At 41.4% G+C, this 18,292-nt stretch overlaps 1 protein-coding gene and 1 long non-coding RNA gene across 6 annotated transcripts in view; one reads left to right on the forward strand and one right to left on the reverse strand.

Moving 5' to 3' along the window:
- SLC44A3 (solute carrier family 44 member 3) overlaps window positions 1–18,292 on the forward strand; it is a 77,840-nt gene that overhangs the window by 28,754 nt on the left and 30,794 nt on the right. For all 5 annotated transcript variants that reach the window (XM_039869515.1, XM_039869516.1, XM_039869517.1 and 2 more), the window contains one exon: window positions 6,893–7,058. In XM_039869515.1, the coding sequence (XP_039725449.1) occupies window positions 6,893–7,058 (166 nt within the window). The remainder of the gene's footprint in view (window positions 1–6,892; window positions 7,059–18,292) is intronic.
- LOC120607809 (uncharacterized) lies at window positions 13,017–17,158 on the reverse strand. Its single transcript, XR_005654236.1, has 3 exons — window positions 16,737–17,158; window positions 16,433–16,512; window positions 13,017–15,216 (listed from the first exon to the last, which is right to left on the reverse strand). It is a non-coding gene; the product is annotated as an uncharacterized LOC120607809 (long non-coding RNA).

Consider the following 18,292-nt stretch of genomic DNA (forward strand, 5'->3'; position numbering starts at 1 on the left):
ACTCAGCTGGAAGCGTGGTGGCTCTCTGCCTCCAGAGCCCTAGGACAAAGCCCATGCTCATCCCCATCACACGTTTCCCTGTGCCTGGGATTCAAGGATCAGATGTTGACACTAGGCCCCCTCAGGACAGAGCAGCACTGGGACCACCACAGCTAGATGGTGGGTGGGGCCATGCCCATAAGATGGTGTTTGGGGCCAGCGGCTACAGCACCAGCGGTGAAGCCAGAGCAGCTGGGAGTGAGGCGTGGCAGGAGGTGGCAGGCACAGCGCACTGGGTGGTGGGCTGTGGTACTTGAGCCCTTGCCCTTAAGAATCACCAGAGAAGGTGAGGTCTTGGGGAATATGGCTCAGGACCTGCGAATGCCCTCCAGCCTGCACCCTCTAGGGCACAGCTCCTACCCACTGTCCCCCCGGACTGTGAGTATGAATGAAGGACGTTTTTTCTGTGGTTAAACCTTGATGCTTTGGAGCAGGGAATGATCCTTTATTCTTTCTTTAATTCACAAACATTAGGTAAACACTGTAGGGAAAAGGCCCTGGGCAAGACACTAGGGGACAGTGGCGATCCCTCTCCACAGCATGGACAGTTGAGCAGAATGGACTGACAGTTAAAAATGTGCTCATGGCCAAGGTCGATGAACATCATGATGGGAGAAGAGGCCCGTGGCTGTTGGGGGAGGTTTTCCCTCCAAGTCTATGCTTCAGTTAGAAGAAGTAACAGGGATGCACTCAGCATGCTTGAGAAAGGCAAAGGGCTGTGCTAGGGGAGGGTGCAGCAGGGCCGGGCAGAGGGTTTCCTGTGAAGGGACCTGGAATCCAGGCTGGCTCTGGCTTTCCCTTTTCTCTTTTGTTTTCTGACTTTATTGAAATATAATAGGCAATTAGTTGCTCATATTTACATTGTACAATTCAATGAATTTTTCTTCAATTATATTTGGCATATAATAATATATTAGTTTTAGTTGTACAGCATAATGATCTATGTAACTCATGAAGTGGTCACCCCACTAAATCCAGCCCCTTCTTCCCCTTTATATATTTATTACAACATCATTAACTATTTTCCTTATGCTGCACTTTATATCTTCATATCTATTTTATAACTATCCATTTGTACTTCTTAATCCCTTTGCCCTTTTTCACCGTCCCCCTAACCCCTCTCCCATCTAGTAGCTCTCAAAATATTTTCTATATCTATGAGTTTGTTTCCATTTGGTTGTTGTTGTTGATTTTGTTTTTTAGATTACACATGTACATGAAATCATGTGGCATTTGTCTTTATCTGACCGATTTCATTCAGCATAATACCCTCTAGGTCCACCAAGGCAATATACCTTTTTCCATCCCCTTCCTTTTAGTCTGTCCTTTTCCCATTTTTTTCAGTGGAAAAGTCATGCTTTCTTCCAAGCTGCCTCATGAGGATGTTAGGAGGCTGACTAGGACCAGAACTCTGCTTTGCAAATAAGGGCCATTTTTGTTCCTTGTATTAGGGATTCATGTCTACTAAGGAGTGTCTAGTGTTAGCTTCAGCTTTGTGGTTTATTCTCTGCTCTGCCTGGTGTATTTGAGAACACAGTTTAAAAGAAAATTGTCTTTTTTTTTTCTTTTAGTTAATAGAGATCTAGAAGATAATGAAAGTTATTTCACAAAGTCCGCTAGTGGCCCAGACTGGTCCTAGGATTTAGGACTAAGTGGAGGGAGCTTGTACAAGAAAAATTTGAAACAGCTTCCGTTTTTCAGAAGTCAATGGTCCATTTGGGAAGGTGCAAAGTGAAGTAATCTCCATGGACGTCTCTGTGCCTTCGCACTTCATTTACACTGATTCGATGTGATCTTCATCTAGAATCCCTTCCTTTTCCCACTCTGACCCCAGCTTTCTACCCCAAATGGCTTGGAAAACTAGTCACTCTTCAAGAAGTCTTTTGAGTATTATATTTCTCAGAAAAATCTTCTATAAATCCCCCTGACATACCTAGGTATTTCTTCTTCATTTTCTTTGCATTTTTTATATTCTTCATTCTTTCAACAGATATTAATTTCATGACTACTATGTGCCCTGGGTCCTGGTGATACAGTAAAGAGCAAAACGAAAGCACTGGAGAGTGGGAAGAAAGGGGGTAAATAGGTAAATATATTATACATCAGGTGGTGATAAGTCCTGTGAAAAACAGTAATGCAAGAAAATAAATGACTTTTGTGCTATCTCCCACTAGAGTAAAAACATCTTGCGGGCAGGGACTGTGTCTTTCTTTTTCTGTGTCACTCAGTGTGCAGCCCCTGAGTGAATTCAGTAAGTGTAGCTTAATCAAGAAGTGAGGTCATATCTGTGCTATATTAAGCGATATGTTATACATAAAAAGAATTTGGAAAATTACAGGCTCCGTCAACAAGATTTTCTTCTCTTTTACCCTAGTCCTCATGCCATCAGAGTAGAAGCTGAGCCTATGGGAGACACAGGAAAGATGGGTGTCAGTGGGCCAGGAGTCCAGCAGGACACTTGAGCCAATTTGCTGGAAGAGGTCCAGTAAACAGAATGTGCCAGAAAGTGGAGCCCTTCCAAATTGGGCCTACTTCCTTTGGGAAGTTATCACAACCAGCTGGACTGTCTTCATTTACACTGATCATAACAATCACCTTAGTGTTTTGAAATGTTTTAAAGCTTGCTAATAATGCCTGGATGTATAGCTAGTTTCACGATGAATTTCCTCTAGGTCATGTTGACAATCTCTAGGAAGATCTCTAGAACATCATCTCAAATTTCTCTATGATAGGATCTATTATTTGAGGAAGGTTGGTTCATTCATTCATTCAGCAAATATTTATTGAACATTTACTGTATTAGACCCTGTTATAGATGCTGGAGATACAGCTTTTCTTTCAGTTGGGATGCCAGAGGGAAATGAAATAAAATAAGGAAATGAATTTGATAGTACATTAAACATTGATAAATGATATAGAGAGAAATAAAATAGAGAAGAGGAATGGGAATACTTAAGGAGGGGTACAATTTTAAATTTGATGATCAAGGACAGCTTCGTTGAGAAGATGATATGTCAGTAAAGATTTGAAGGGAGTGAGGGCAGAGACATGAAGCTCTGAGACAATGTGCCTGGCAAAGAGGACAGCAAGAGGCCAGGGTGCTGGGGACACAGCAAGGAGGCCCGGTAGCTGGAGTGGCGTGTTTGAGGAGAGCGCAGGCCACGAGGGTCCGGTCCCGAGGCCTTGGAGGCCTCAATGAGAACTCTCTGATCTTTGGGAAGTCATTACAGAGTTTTAAGCAGAATAGTGACATGATCTGACTTACATCTGAATATCAGTGACCCAGGGAGGAGATGATGGTGGCTTAGGACAGGGTCATAATGGTAGACATGGTGTGACATTGGATTCGGCCTGTACTTTAAAGGGTTTCATACTATATTAGTTGAGAGGTGTGAAATAAAGAGAAGTTGGGGACAACACTGGGTCTTTTTTAGCAACTGGAGCATGTGATTATCATCACCTGAGAGGGGTCAAGACTTGGGAGCATCAGATCATTTTTAGTTGTGTTAATTGAGATGTCTTTTAGGCAACCAGGTGGAGATGTCTAGTGGGCAGTTAGCTCTTTGAGTCTGAAGTTTCTGGAGAGGTTCCAACGAGAGCTCTACATTTGGGAACTTGGGAATATATAAATATTACCTAAAACCATGAGTTTAGAAGGAATGTGGAAGGAGAAGACGGGAAATCCAAGGACTGTACCCTGGTCACTGCCACATTAAAAGGTCCCAGAGATGAAAAAGAACAAGGAAAGGAGACCTAAAGGGAGCCACCCATACGCAGGAGGAGAGGGAGTGTGCCGTCCTGGAACTTGGTGATGGGTTTCAAGGAGACGTGAATGGTCCAGCGTGCCACATGCTGCTGATGAATAAGATAAGGACTAAGGACTGACCATTAAACTTAGCAACATGGAGGTGAAACAAGCAGTTTCAGAGAAGTGTGGGGGAGTGGATTATCATTGAAATAGGTTGAAAAGAAATGAGAGAGAATTGGAAAGAGTACATGGAGACAATCTTGAGGAATTTGGCTATAAAGAGGAACAAAGAAATAGCATCGAAGCTGGAGGAGGACAAGGAGTCAGGAGTAGATTTTTTAAAAGATGCGAGAGAATTAAAAATGATTCACAGAGAGTACTTTGATGAAGCAAGAAAGAGGGGGAGGATTTCTGAAGAGATATCTTCAAGCAGGTGAGAAAGAGGATCTAGTGGGGGATCGGCCCAAGGATCACAGAGAGTTTATCATAGTAAGGGGTGTCGGATTATGGACTCCTGCTGATAGCGGGTAGATGGAAGGGTAGGCACTAGCAGAAGATTTCTGATTGCTAAAATTTTCTTAGAGAAACCAGAAGTTAGGTCATTGACTGAGAGTGAAGATGGGGGAAAAATCTCATAGAGGTTGGAGGAGAAATTATAAACATTCCAGAAGAAGAAGAGATGAATAGACTAACAGAACAACATGTGAATTCCTGTAGTCATTTCTGATGGTATCTTTCTGGTTTTTTGTTTGCCTCTTTCATTTTTTCCCCTAATAGCTAATGTCCAGCAGAATTCCAGTGTACAGTTTATGCTTAATAAAGGTTTGTGAACTTCAGAACTGGAATCATATTTATCTATACCTCAGTGATAGCTAACCCTGTATTGTACTTACTATTCCAAGTGCCCTTCCCAATTAGTCCTCATCACAGGTACATGTATGACATTTAGTCATGAGCCTGGATGGGATCACCAAGGGAGCGAGAAGTAGATATTAATATCTTCAGATTACACTCAATGAAACATAGATTTTAAAAATCCCATACCTGCTCGAGCTTGTCAGTCATTAGGGGACAGTTCAGAGATGTGCACCTTAGCCTGTGTGACAGTCAAGCCCAAGCTTATAACCACAGCCCCAGGGTTCATCTTATCTGCCTAACCTCTTCATCTTTCCATTGAGAGAACTGAGGCCCAGGTTGCTTATCACACATGACAAAGCTGAGACTGGAGCCAAGTCCTCTCCCAATGTCCTTTCGGTGGTCTCTGAGGCCCACCATATCTTGGATCTATTTGTAGTCCAGGTCCCATTAGCTATCCATAGCAGTAGCTACAAGTCATTTATAGGGCTCTTGACTGCACTGTTCCCACCATCCAGGAGAGGGCAGTCATGTGCACGTAAACACGCCTGCCCCACCCAGAGACTTGATTCTAGGCTTTCATCCTGAACGAAGCCAGAGCACCTGACTGCAGAGAATATTTGCTTAAAACAGTGATTCTCAAGCAGCAATTTTGTTCCCCAGGTGGCACTTTGGCAAGGTCTGGAGGCAATGTTGGGTTGTCATAATTGGAGGAGAGGAGGAATGATGCTTCCACCATCGAGTGGGCAGAGGCCAGGGAAGCTGCTAAACGCCTTACAATGCACAGAACAGCTCCCCTCCCCACCCCCAGAGATTTATCTGGTTCAGAATGCCAGTTGATATGCTTAGAGCTTGAGAAACCCTGTCCTAAACGAAAATCTATAAACAACCTGATATAACTGAACCAGAAGAATAAATAGAAGATGGCTTCAATAAAGATGTTCAAAAACAAGTGACCAGTTGAGGATAACTTAAGGGTTCTGTTACCTTGGGGAATGCCAAAGGTTTGAAGGCCTGCATGGATCTTACCACGTTAGCCACTCTCTACTTGCTGACTGCCGCCATCCATGTGTGGAGCTGGGACGTGCGTGAATGCTCTGTGGGCAGCACAGGACAGCCACAAGGAGAAACCCTTCCCCCTTAGCATCCAGGGTCTTTGTACTTACCTCTTCTCTGTTGAGAAAATCATTTCTCTTGTTCTGTGGAAACATCTTCCACCTCTAAACTGTTTGCGATGTTATAGACCTATTCTTGCAAAGCTGCAATCTGTCCCTGGGACCTATGGACCTTACAGCAGCAGCTGTGTGCTTTTTGGCTGTCCTGTGCCTCCTGATACTCCAGGGAGTGGCTCTCCAAGTATTCACTGACCTGATCCACCTAAACGTGCCTGTCAGGTCACCTGCTTTGGAACTGGGAATGCTTTTCTGAAACACATCCCTTTCGGAAAAGCATAAGCATTTATCAGTGCCTTACCTGAAAGAGAGATTGCCTCAAGGCCAGAATGAGCCCAGTGTTTGATAAAATACGAATGTCTCTGTAAATCAGGCTGCTCCACTCTTTCTCATAATGTGACTCTTGTTCAGCAGAACATAGAGCATAAGGAACCTAAGACCAGCCTCTGTCTGTAAAGTCAGTTTGCTCTAGAGCAGGATTATCTTCTCCCTCTTCCTTCACACGGGCTCTACTATGAATGCCTAAAAATACATGAATTATGAACCTAAAAGCAATTTCTAGCTATGGAAAAATATGGAATTATCTTTAAAAGTTGTTCAGGTTGTAGATTATACCAAAGACCAAAGTGCCTACCTTCTTACAGTAGTTTATTTAAAATAATGAAGAGAGAACATCTAGAAATCTATTGCACCGGTGAGCTGTTAAAAACAGTAAAAATTCTTGTCTGTTTTATAAAGGCTAAATTTTTGGCGAATTGGGATTCTGTAACATGGTTCTAACAATCTTTGTGTGGCTTCATCCTCATAAATTGTGTTTTATTACAAAGTGATGTGGTAGAAAAACCATGGGTTTTTGAGTCACTGTAATTATCATTATTGATAGCATTTATAAATTAAGTATGTGTTCAGAATTTTTAAGTTTTTGCTATGGAGATGTTAAATTATGGTGGGTGCTTCAAACTTTTCTTTGGTGTCTGTATTTCATGTTATGCCAAAGGCCAGGCATGAGGAAGTATGGCCTGTCGTACCATGATTAAGAAAACATGGGTGTAAAACATGTTTGTGTTTTAAACTTTAGGAGCTGCCCAGGTTATCGAAGGTGGCCAAGTGGAATATAAGCCTCTTTGGGGCATTCGGTATATGTGGTGGTACCATTTAATTGGCCTCGTCTGGACTAGCGAATTCATTCTTGCGTGCCAGCAAATGACTGTAGCGGGGGCAGTAGTTACGTCTTATTTCAACAGGTAGGTCTAGCATGTTACTCCTGTTGGTTTGTTTGTGTGTGTGTCACGTTGTGCATCTCTAAAGGTATTTTGGAGTTTTGACATGACCCATTAAAAGGGGCTGGCAGGCGTGAAAGACTAAGCTAAAAATTTGGCTGGATGCTCATTAGGTGGTGAAAAGAAATGTTATACCTTAAGTTTGTCACATTTCCAGATTCTTCTTATAATTGAAAGATATCAGAAAGGAAGGACTGACTTCTGTAAATATCAATTCTTACTGACTTCAAACAAAAAAAAGTGCTGGTCTATTTGAAACACACTTTAGTAAGTTCTGTGAACCTCATTTTCTATATAAAATGAGGAGAATGTTTACTTGGAACATAACTTTAAATCCTCAGGGAATTGTATATAACCATAAAATATAATTCATGTTCATATAATTAAGTACTAGAGAATTAGTTACCTGTATATTCACCATGATACTTATTTCAGCGTTTACACCCCTTCACCTCTCGTGTGTCTGACTCTCAAAGTGGGGCGATGATAAAGCCTCAGGCAGGAAGATCATGGCCAGGACAATGACAAGGTTGGACTCAGAACAGGAAGTTTACTCCTCATACGGCCAATCTTCGTCTAACCGCTCAGACCAAATGAACAGATAAACATGACTGTTTTTTGGCGTAAGAAAGTCAAGCCGGGATGATTCATGCCATTGAGCAGTGACCTCTTGCCTATAAAGAGCATGTAGGTTTTAATACAGTGGTGCTATTTGGAGCCTCTGTCATTAGAGACCCCACAGGACACACAAAGGAGCTGCACCCCTTTTCATTGAGAACCTCCAGGGGGCTGGAGGTGGGTGGTGTGCACTTCCTGCTTCTGAGTAGGGGGGCAAAGATTATTCTAACCAAATTGGTCAGCAGGTAACAGCTGTCTGACAGCAGTGGTTTTGGGTTATCTTAGCATTTTCAGTGAGAGCTTTTGGTGTGGCCTTCCAGAGAGGCATATGCATGTTATCTCCTAACCCCTCCTTTCACTCCAACTCCCCCCGCCCAACTGTGAAAGAATGAAAGAGGTATCAACACACAAGGACAGTGACAAACAGAGGCAATAACAGCAGATAAGAAATGTCAACCAAATGTCGAAAGCTGAAGAGAGGATAGGTGAGTGGTGACTCTGAGCAGACTAGAGAAAGCTAAAAAAAAGAAAGAAAGAAAGAAAGAAAGCTTGTTTCTGTTCTGTGTGTTGGGTGGGAAAGAAGGTAAAAATAAGACACAGGCTGATATGAGCCACAAAACCCTAGAGAGGCTCAGTAATTCACGTGTAAAATGTACTTCTGAAGATTAGTAAAAGTCTTCCTAAGGAGTGGTTAGGCCCTAGGTTCCCTCCTCCACACCAACAGAAGATGGGAGCTTTGCTGCCTAGGGAGGGAAGCCAGAGAAGGCCTAGACTTGGGGTATCTGGCACAGCTGATGCTGAGGGCGAGGCTCTGTAATGAAGGAAGGTGGAGTAAGCGATAGTCTAAATACTGAATAATGAGGACCTCTCACTACCACCATCACCAACCCGCATTCCACAGCTTGGCTCCCAGGATATTGACAGCCAAGGTGCTTCCCCAAGGCCAGAGAAATTGCCTAACCCAAAGTGAAGACCTCCAGGTAATGCTATATAGGGTCCCCCAATGAACTGGCCTGGTTCTCTGACTATGAACCAGATAGTGAAACTCACTAGTCAACAGTCAACACTCATACAGAGCTTCCAGTTCACTTTTTAGTGCCTCACCCTAAATGTGTGTGGGCAACCAGTGATTACTAAACATTTGAAGAAAACCTATAGTGAAAGAAATACCAAAAGGAACAAAACAAAAGGAATTTAGGGAAAACAGAGACAATGCAGGCAGCAGAAGAAAAATGCAGACAAAAACAAACAAAAAAACCCCCCACTGTAATACCCTTAGAGAGAACAAAGACATACGGCATCTATAAAAGAAAAAACAAACAAAAAAAGGAATAGCGAGGGAATAAGGAAGACCTCTTAGTAATTAAAAACGTGATTGCAAAAGCAAAAATTTTCAATTAAATAATTAAAATATAAAATCAAAGAACTCTTCTAGGAAATAGAGCAAAAAAAAAAAATACACAGAGTTGGAAAATAGGAGAGGAAGGATAAAAAGAGGATAAATATAGGAGAGCTAACATCTGATTAATATGAATTCCAGAAATAGAGAACAAACAAAAAAAAGCGAAGAAATTATCAAAGAAACTTTCCCAGAGCTGTAGGACATGAGTAAAGAGAAAATCCTAGAAGCTTCTAGAAGGAAAAACAGATCACAGGCAAAGGATCAAGAACTAGAGTGGGAGTCAGTATTCAACAGCAACTCTGAACCAAGAATACAGTGGAGCAAGCCTGTCAAAATCCTAAGGCAAGACGATATCCAACCTATAATTCTAGACCTACTCATACTATCAGTCCAAAGAAGAATAAAGTCACATTCAGACATGTAATATTTCAAAAGACTTTCCTCCCCACATCATTCTTTAGGGAGGATGTTCCCTATTGAAATGAATGAGAAAGCCAGAGAGGGAAACATGAGTTTCAGGAAGTGGGCTCCAACTCAGAGAAGAGAAGGAAATTCCCAGGAAGGTGGCTATGCAGCAGATGTAGAGACCATCCGTCCAAAGTAGAGCAGGAGGGCAGTGGGCTCCAGGAGGGATATCGCCCAAGAAAGAAAAAGGAAAGTGAGAGAATACCAGATGTGTTTGAACATGTAGAGAAAGGATATATACTTTGGCAAAGCATTTGGTGAAGCTCATGGAAAACCAAGCAAATAAAAATGTGAAACAATTATTAACTTCAGGAAAACCCAAAAGTTGTACAGGAAAGGAAATACGATCAGAGCGCCCTACTCCTTGGATCAGTTGTGAATGTTATTTGTATACTGATAGTGTAAACATTAAACATTAAAGCAGATTAAAAGCATTTGCTCTAAGATCAGGAACGAGGGTATAGACTCTCATGACTCCTTTTTAACATTGTACTGGAAGTCCTAGCAGAGCAATTAGGCATGAAAAAAAAAAAAGTCATCCAAAACAGAAAGGAAGAAGTAAAATTGTCTCTGTTTGGAGAGATATCTTATGTAGAAAGAGGACCCTAAAGACTCCACAAAAAAACTAATAGAACTAATCAATGAATTCAGTAAAGTTGCATACAGAATCAACATACAGAAAATTGCTGCATTTTCTATACACTAACAAGGAAATATCTAAAAGAGAAATGAAGAAAGCACTCCTATTCACAATAACATCAAAAACAATAAAATACCTAGGAATAAAATTAACCAAGGAGATGAAAGACCTGTATGCTGAAAACTACAAGACTTTGATAAATTGAATAAGATACAAACAAATAGAAAGATATTCCATGTTCATAGATTAGAAGAGTTAACATTAAAATGTCCGTATTACCCAAAGCTATCTATAGATTCAATGCAATCTCTATCAAGACTCCCGTGGCATTTTTCACAGAAGTAGAAAAAAACAGTCCTAAAATTTGTATGGAATTATAAAAGATCCTGAATAGCCAAAGCAATCCTGAGAAAGAACAAAACTCGAGGCGTCAAAATTCCTGATTTCAAACTATATTACAAAGGTATAGTAATCAAAACACTATGGTACTGACATAAAAATATACACACAGACCAATCGAACACAATCAAGAGCTCAGAAATAAACCTTTGCCTATGTGGTCAACTAATATTTGATGAGAGATCCAGGAATACTCAATGGGGAAAAGAGAGTCTTCTTAATAAATGATGTTGGAAAAACAATAATCATATGCAGAAATATGAAATTAACCCCTTTCTTACACCACTCATTAGAATTAGAAATGGATTAAAGACTTAAACATAAAACTCCTAAAAGAAAACATAAGAGAAAAGCTCCTTGGCATTGGTCTTGGCAATGAGTTTTTGAATATGACACCAAAGGCATAAGCAACCAAAGCAAAAATTAGTAAGTGAGACTACGTCAAACTAAAAAACTTCTGCACAGCAAAAGAAACAACAGAATGAAAAGTTAAGCTATAGAAGGGGAGAAAATATTTGAAAATCAGATGTCTGATAAGGGATTAATATCCAAAATATATAAAGAACTCATACAACTCAATAGAAAAAAAAAGATTAAAAAACGAGCAGATGATCTGAATAGACATCTTTCCAAAGAAGACATATGATGGCCAACAGGTACATGAAAAGATGCTCAACATCACTGATCATCAGGGAGATACAAATCAAAACTACAGTGAGATATCACCTCACACCTGTTAGAACATCTGCCATTAAAAAGACAGGTTTGACAAGGAAATGGAAAAAAGAGAACCCTTGTGCACTGTTGGTGGGAATGTAAATTATTATAGCCACTATGGAAAATATTATAGTGGTTCCTCAAGAAATTAAAAAGAGAAATCTCAGAAGATCCAACAATCTCACTTCTGGGTATGTATCCAAAGGAAATGAAGACAGATTACCGAAGAGACGTCTGCACTCCCATGTTCACTGCAGCATTATTCACAATAGCCAAGATATGGAAACAACCTAAGTCGTCAATGGATGAATGGTTAAAGGAGATATGAGACACACACACATAATACACACACACACACACACAATCACACCTGAATACTATTATTCAACCATAAGAAAGAAGGAAACCTTGCCATTTGTGACAACATGGGTGGACTTTAAGGGCATTGTGCTAAATGAGATAAGACAAAAACAAATACTGTATGATCTCACTTATATGTGAAATCTAAAAAAGCTGAACTCATAGATACAGAGAGTAGATTGGTGGTTACCAGGCGCCTGGGGATGGGATTGGGGGGAGGAATGAGTAGATGTTAGTTAAAGGGTACAAACTTCCAGTAAGTTCTGAGGGGTCTAATATATAGCATGTTGATTTTAGTTAATAAGACTATTATATACTTGAAAGTTGCAGAGAGTAAACCCTAAATGTTCCCCAAATAATGTAATGGTAGTTCTGTGAGGTGATGGAGGTGTGAGCAAACACGATGGTGATAATCATTTTGCAATATATAAGTGTATCCGATGAAAGCATTGTACACCTTAAACTTACAGTGTTATATGTCAATTATATCGCAAAGCTTGAAAGAAGGCATTAACTAAAAATCTCAATATAATTATGTTGAATAGATGAGGGGTTGGAAAATGAGTGCGGTGGGGAGTTTAGGCTGTGTAAGAGAACTAAACCTGCCTCTTCGTAGTGGCAGGTCAGTAGCCAATATCTGAGGCTGAAAAATCAAGAAATGGCAGTAAGAACATGTGATTTAGACATGCAGAGGTGAGTTCCAGAACAAACAGCTAATATATCTCTAGGGAGAGAAAATTAGGAAGCGGGGGAAGAAAACTGCTGTCTTTCCTATGAAGTCTAGCATTACTATTTAACTTTTTAAGATATTTCACTTATTACTTTGATAATATAAACAAATTAATTTAAAATAATTTACATTGCGAGTTCATTTATTTTTAGCATTATTGTTTCATTCATTAAAGACTTCTGCTTTCTTTTTTTATTTTGTACTAATTTTGAAACCCCAAGGTTTTTCTTTATCTCAAGGTTAAAATTTTTCCCCAAATATTATTTATTTATTTATTTTCAATTACAGTTGACATTTAATATTATTTTATATTAGTTTCAAGTATATAGCATAGTGTTTAGATATTTATATAATTTAAGATGTGATCCCCACAATTAGTCAAGTATCCACTCAACACCAGACAAAATATTATTGACTATATTCCCTGTGTTGTATTCCCATCCCCTTTACTATTTCATAACTACCAGTTTGTATTTCTTAATCCTTTCACCTTTTTCAACCAAATCCCAACCCCCTCCCATCTGGTAACCATCAGTTCGTTCTCTCCATGAGTCTGTTTCTGTTTTGTTTGTTCATTTATTTTGTTCTTTAGATTCCACATATAAGTGAGATCATATGATATTTGTCTTTTTCTGACATTTCACTCAGCATAATACCTTTCAGGTTCATACATGTTGTTGCAAATGGCAAGATTTCATTCTTTTTTATGGCCAAGCAAAACTCCACTGTGTATAGGTACATCTCCTTTATCCAGGCATCTATTGATGGGCACTTAGGTTGCTTCCATAACTTGGCTATTGTAAATTATGCTGCAGTGAACCTAGGTGTACATATATCTTTTTTCATTTAGTGCTTTAGATTTCTTCAAATAAATACCCACAAGTGGAATTGCTGGGTCATAAGGCAGCTCTATTTTTAATTTTCCAAAGAACTTCCACACTGCTTTCCACAGCGGCCACATCAATTTGCAATATCACCAAACATGCATGAGGGTTCTCTTTTCTCCACATTTTCACCAACACTTGTTTGTTTGTTGACTTATTGATGATGGCCTTCCTGACAGGTGTGAGGTGATACCTTATTATGGCTTTAATTTGCATTTTCCAATGATTGACTATGAGGACTGACTGTGACCACAGCATATGAGCTGCTGTGCAGGGGCTGACCCCACAGAGTGGGATTTGCCACAGTGGGATCTGGTGTCTGCCGGACCACCCTTTGGGAATGCTGCTTGTATGGCTAATTGAGTGATGCTCTGTTGTGGTGTGTAGCCGGCAACTGGCTATATTTGTTTTGGGGCCTCTTGCAAGGGGCTCCCATGCAGGCCAAGGTCAGTTGCTGCCTGTGACTGGCTCAAGGCTACCTGGTAGGAACCACAAAGCGATCTGTGGTTGGTCACTGCCTGCGCGGGACCTGGAGGCATGGTGGATAGGCCATGCCGTGAACCAGGGCTGGCCGCCACCAGTACTTGGCCTGGGGCAGCTCAGCAAGAGGCCTAGGGCATCTCGAAGCCTGCTACCATCTGCCAATCTCAGCTGCTGAAAGAACTTTGGGTGGTTCTCGAGTTGGATGAGGTGGGATTTCAGGGAGTCACTAGGGTGGTGCAAGTGGTGTTTACCAGTTTAATGCAATTTCAGGTTCATTCATCAAAGGCTCAGGGCACACCAAGGCCAACTGCTATCCACCTGGGGCTCATGGGTCCCTGAGAGATGTCCAAGGAGATCAGCAGCGTGGGCCTACCCCAGCTGGTGAGCCTACTCTGTGGGCCAACCCTGAAAAAGCCTCCAGCAGGCTCATGTTTGGTAGGGCAGGGTCTCAGAAAATCACCCCACTGGAGCCAGCAGGCCAATGAAAAGTTCAGATTTGGCCGTGAGAGGGGAGGACTCAATACAGGGACCATGATGGCTGTTCCTCCAGCCCTCATCCTGAAGCCAGTAGACTCAGTCTCTCTCTGTATGTCTCTGGCACCTCCCAAGTTGCTGTTCCTCTGCTGGAGCCCAGGGTGAGTGCCTGGGAGTGAGAGTCTCTGCACTGGCCCTTTAAGAGGACACATGGATGAATGGAACCTCTGCTAGTTTTCACAGTCAGATGAAGAGGGGCTCCTCTTCCAGGGACTGGTACTTCGGGCTGGGGAGCCTGGTGTGGGGCTGGGACCCTTTACTCTTCAGGGGTGACCTCTGCTGCCGAGACATCCCTCCTGATCTTTGACCACCACACTAGGGTTTGGGACCGGTCCATTTCGCATCTCTGCCCCTCCTATCAGTCTCAAGATAATTTCTTTATGTCCTTTATTATAGGACTTCTGTTCAGCTAGTCTTCAGATTGTTCTCCAGGCTGATTGTCCTATAATGTAGTTGTAATTTTAATGTCATGAGAAGACGCAAGCACAATGTTTACCTATCCACCTGTAAAATTTCCCTTTTACAATCATTTGGTTGAAGAGGGGTCAACTGGGAACCATAAAGATGTGGCTCAGGATGTGACAGGAAGAAATTAGAAGCATTTGACTTGGAGAAGGCATGATTGCATTTTCATTTTCAAATATACAAAGATGATTTCCATGTGCTGTGGATTTGCTGAAGGAGAAGTGAGGAAGTAGGTTTGTAGCTGAGCCTAAGGAAAGTAGGTAGGAGACAAATGCATTTCCTCCTCCTGATGAGAGTTTCCGAGGACAGCTAAAGAATCTCGTTCAGCATGAAGAATGAAGACAGTTTCCATTTTCCGTAGGACTGGAAAGATGAACCTTACAACTTCATCATAATTCTTCCAACCCTATCTTGCAGTGATTTTGCTGAAAGAAATATCAGGAAATGACAGTCTCTGTGGGGAACACACAGTGCCCCTTCACTCAAGACCCGATTCACATTAGAGGCCACCCATCCACTACAGCCCGGTCCTTGTCTAGGGGCCTCAGCACAAAATTAATTGTCCATATTGTTCAGAGAGTTCTTAGCACTAGGTTGGATCTCACTAGAGCTAAAACTTGCTTCTAGGACCCTGAAGTTCCTTGCTTGGCTTTATGCTTGTTGTTTAGGGGATTAGTAGTTGCAAAACAGCACTTAACGTACCGTAACTTAAAGGTGTCCCAGGACTAGGATGGATGGGATCGTGAAGCCCTTAGGCCAGCCACTTGAGTCGATGCTGTGTCCTGGGGCCCTGGCTCCATTTCACGGAGCACTCAGGGTAGCTTTAGGTTTAAAAGGAGGAGGATGCTGGGCTCGTGGGGACATCCCGAGTCACCTCCTGTCTCACACTGCCTGGGCCTTCCTTACTGCCACCACCACCAAGGGAATGGGGTGGAAAGTGCTCAACACTCAGTACTCCCAGGAGACAGATGCATAGGCCTGCCTGGAGGCCCCAGTCTCGATATCAGTTCATCACTGAGTCTCCCAGTATGCCTAACACTGTACTGTCGTCCCATAAGCCAAGTCCCAAAATACAGTTAAGTTTAGAGATAATTTTAAGTTGGTTAAATTATGGTTAAGTCCAGAGTATTATTTTAGGCCCCACCAGGTATAATCAGATCCTCTTCCTGAAGTCAGGTTTTGCTGGTTGTGAGAGAAGCTTAGAGAAAGACACTAGATGTATACACAGCAGGGGATGGGTGGCAGGATGATGTTACCTTGGAACAGGAAGAGGGTCTAAGAAGAGAAGGTGGGGGCCTCAGAGACACTCCACTTACTTTTCAGGGCAGGTATTAAGTGACTCCTGGCTCTGTGAGCTGGCCTGGGTTTAAAGGGCCTTCTTTTTAAACTGTCTCTCTTGTCATGTGATAACCCAGTTTCTGAACTCTCCTTCCAAGCCAGCTGCAGAGAGCCTGGAGACATCAGCCGGATGCGTTACGGCCTAGGGCCGACAAGGCGGTGTAGAAACTCCTCTGCCTGAAATGGTTAAGCTCCTCCTAGCAAATCTCAGAAAGCTGATGCCTGACCCCAAACTTCAATACCTGGAGGACCAACCCCGAAGGCCCCCATTCACAGTGGCCCACGAATCGATTGTTTCCCTACCAGACTGAGAGCAGGCGTTGTCCTCTTCTCCTTGCATCTCCTCTTGAGCACCATAATAAGTTCTTAGACACATAAGTCTCCTAAATGGAAAAGTAAACATTTTTCCTCTTAAAAAAATGAGGAAAGAGAAAAAATGTGTCATATTTTCCTGGCCTGTACTATTCTTCTAGTTTATCAGATCAAAATGAATTCATATCAGCAATAGCTTCCCTGGCATTTCCTATTTTCAATAATACTGAGTTGAAACACACGTTGCCCTTTTTGTGGGACAAATAGATTGCAGTTATTCTGCTCCCGATCTTACTTTCATGCTCTCTTTTCCTTCCTGGATGATTTAACAGCAAAATACAGTCATTGCCAGCTCTGGAAACATTTCTGGCTGCATTCCTTTTCCTCCCTCAAAACCTAGGCTGTTGTCAAAACCTTAATTCATGGTGAGTTATTAGCAACCAGACCAAGTTGCAGAATAATCCATTTTGAAGAAACCAAGCTTCTCTTGGAATCAGAGAAGTAGCTTCTCAGAAAAGGCCTCGTTTTCTAGAACAGGCATCAGTGGAATTCGGAGGGTCAGGGGAGGCGTTGTCTCAATCCTTCCTCCTTTGTTCTAGCCTCCAGGTTCGGTGTAGGGAGAAGGCTGTGCCCTTTTCTTTTTCACTTCTTTCCCTTCCTGTGAAACTGAATTTTGCATTCTTGGGAGCTATGTCATGACAAGTCCTGTAAATGATTCACACTGAGGTGACCTTTAAAGAGCAGAGTAGAAATCAGCTGGATTCTAGGAGCCTAGAGCTGTCCTGAAGCCAGAACTTCCTGTCCCTTCGCTTTCAGCTGAAACTCACTGTTACCTCTATGGCTGCAATCCTAGTCATGTGATTTCATGGTGATTTTAATCACCAAGCCAAGCTGGCAATGTTTACGTATGCTAGCGCTTGAATTAAACCTTGTAGGTTGTTATATAATTAAACTTCTGAAAATGAAAATGAGATTAATAGGCAACTTAAAGAATTGGTGGAAGAGGTAGGTGTTGTAAAGAGAGAACCTGGTTTATTTTAACTCATCAGGGTTTTATTTCCTGTTCTATGTTTATTTGTAGCACTGAGTGCCACCAGAAGGAATTAACTTAGTCCAAGAAATAATTTTTTAAAGATTGTTATTAAATATATATATACTAATATATACTATTATATTAGTTTCAGGTATACACCATAGTTATTCAACATTTATATACCTAAAGCAGTGACCACCATGATAAGCCCAGCAACCATCTGACAAAGCTATCACAATATTATTGACTATATTCTCTACATTGTATACCACATCCCCTGACTTATTTCTTTTATACCTAGAGATTTAAACCTTTTATTCCTCTTCACCTTTCTCCCTCTTTTTTGATTTTTCAATTACAGTTGACATTCAATGTTATTTTATATTAATTTCGGGTGTACAGCATATTGGTTAGATATTTTTATAATTTATGAAGTGATCCCCCTGACTAGTCTAGCACCCACCTGACACCATACCTAGCCATACAATATTATTGACTATATTCCTTGTGCTGTGCTTCACATCCCCATGATTATTTCATAATTTCCAATTTGTGCTTCTTAATCCCTTCACCTTTTCCACCCCTCCCTACAACCCTTCTCCCATCTGGCAACTATCATCATGTTCCCTGAATTTCTGAGTTTTTCTCTGTTGTGTTTGTTTGTTTATTTTGTTGTTTAGACTCCACAAATACCATATGATCGTACTTTGCTAAGTGCAATCATATGATATTTGTCTATCTCTGTCCGACTTATCTCACTTAGCTTAATACCTTCCCAGTCTATCCATATTGTCACAAATGGTAAGATTTTATTCTTT

The sequence above is a fragment of the Pteropus medius genome, unplaced genomic scaffold, assembly GCF_902729225.1.
Source record: "Pteropus medius unplaced genomic scaffold, Ma_sr-lr_union100, whole genome shotgun sequence".
Taxonomy (NCBI): domain Eukaryota; kingdom Metazoa; phylum Chordata; class Mammalia; order Chiroptera; family Pteropodidae; genus Pteropus; species Pteropus medius.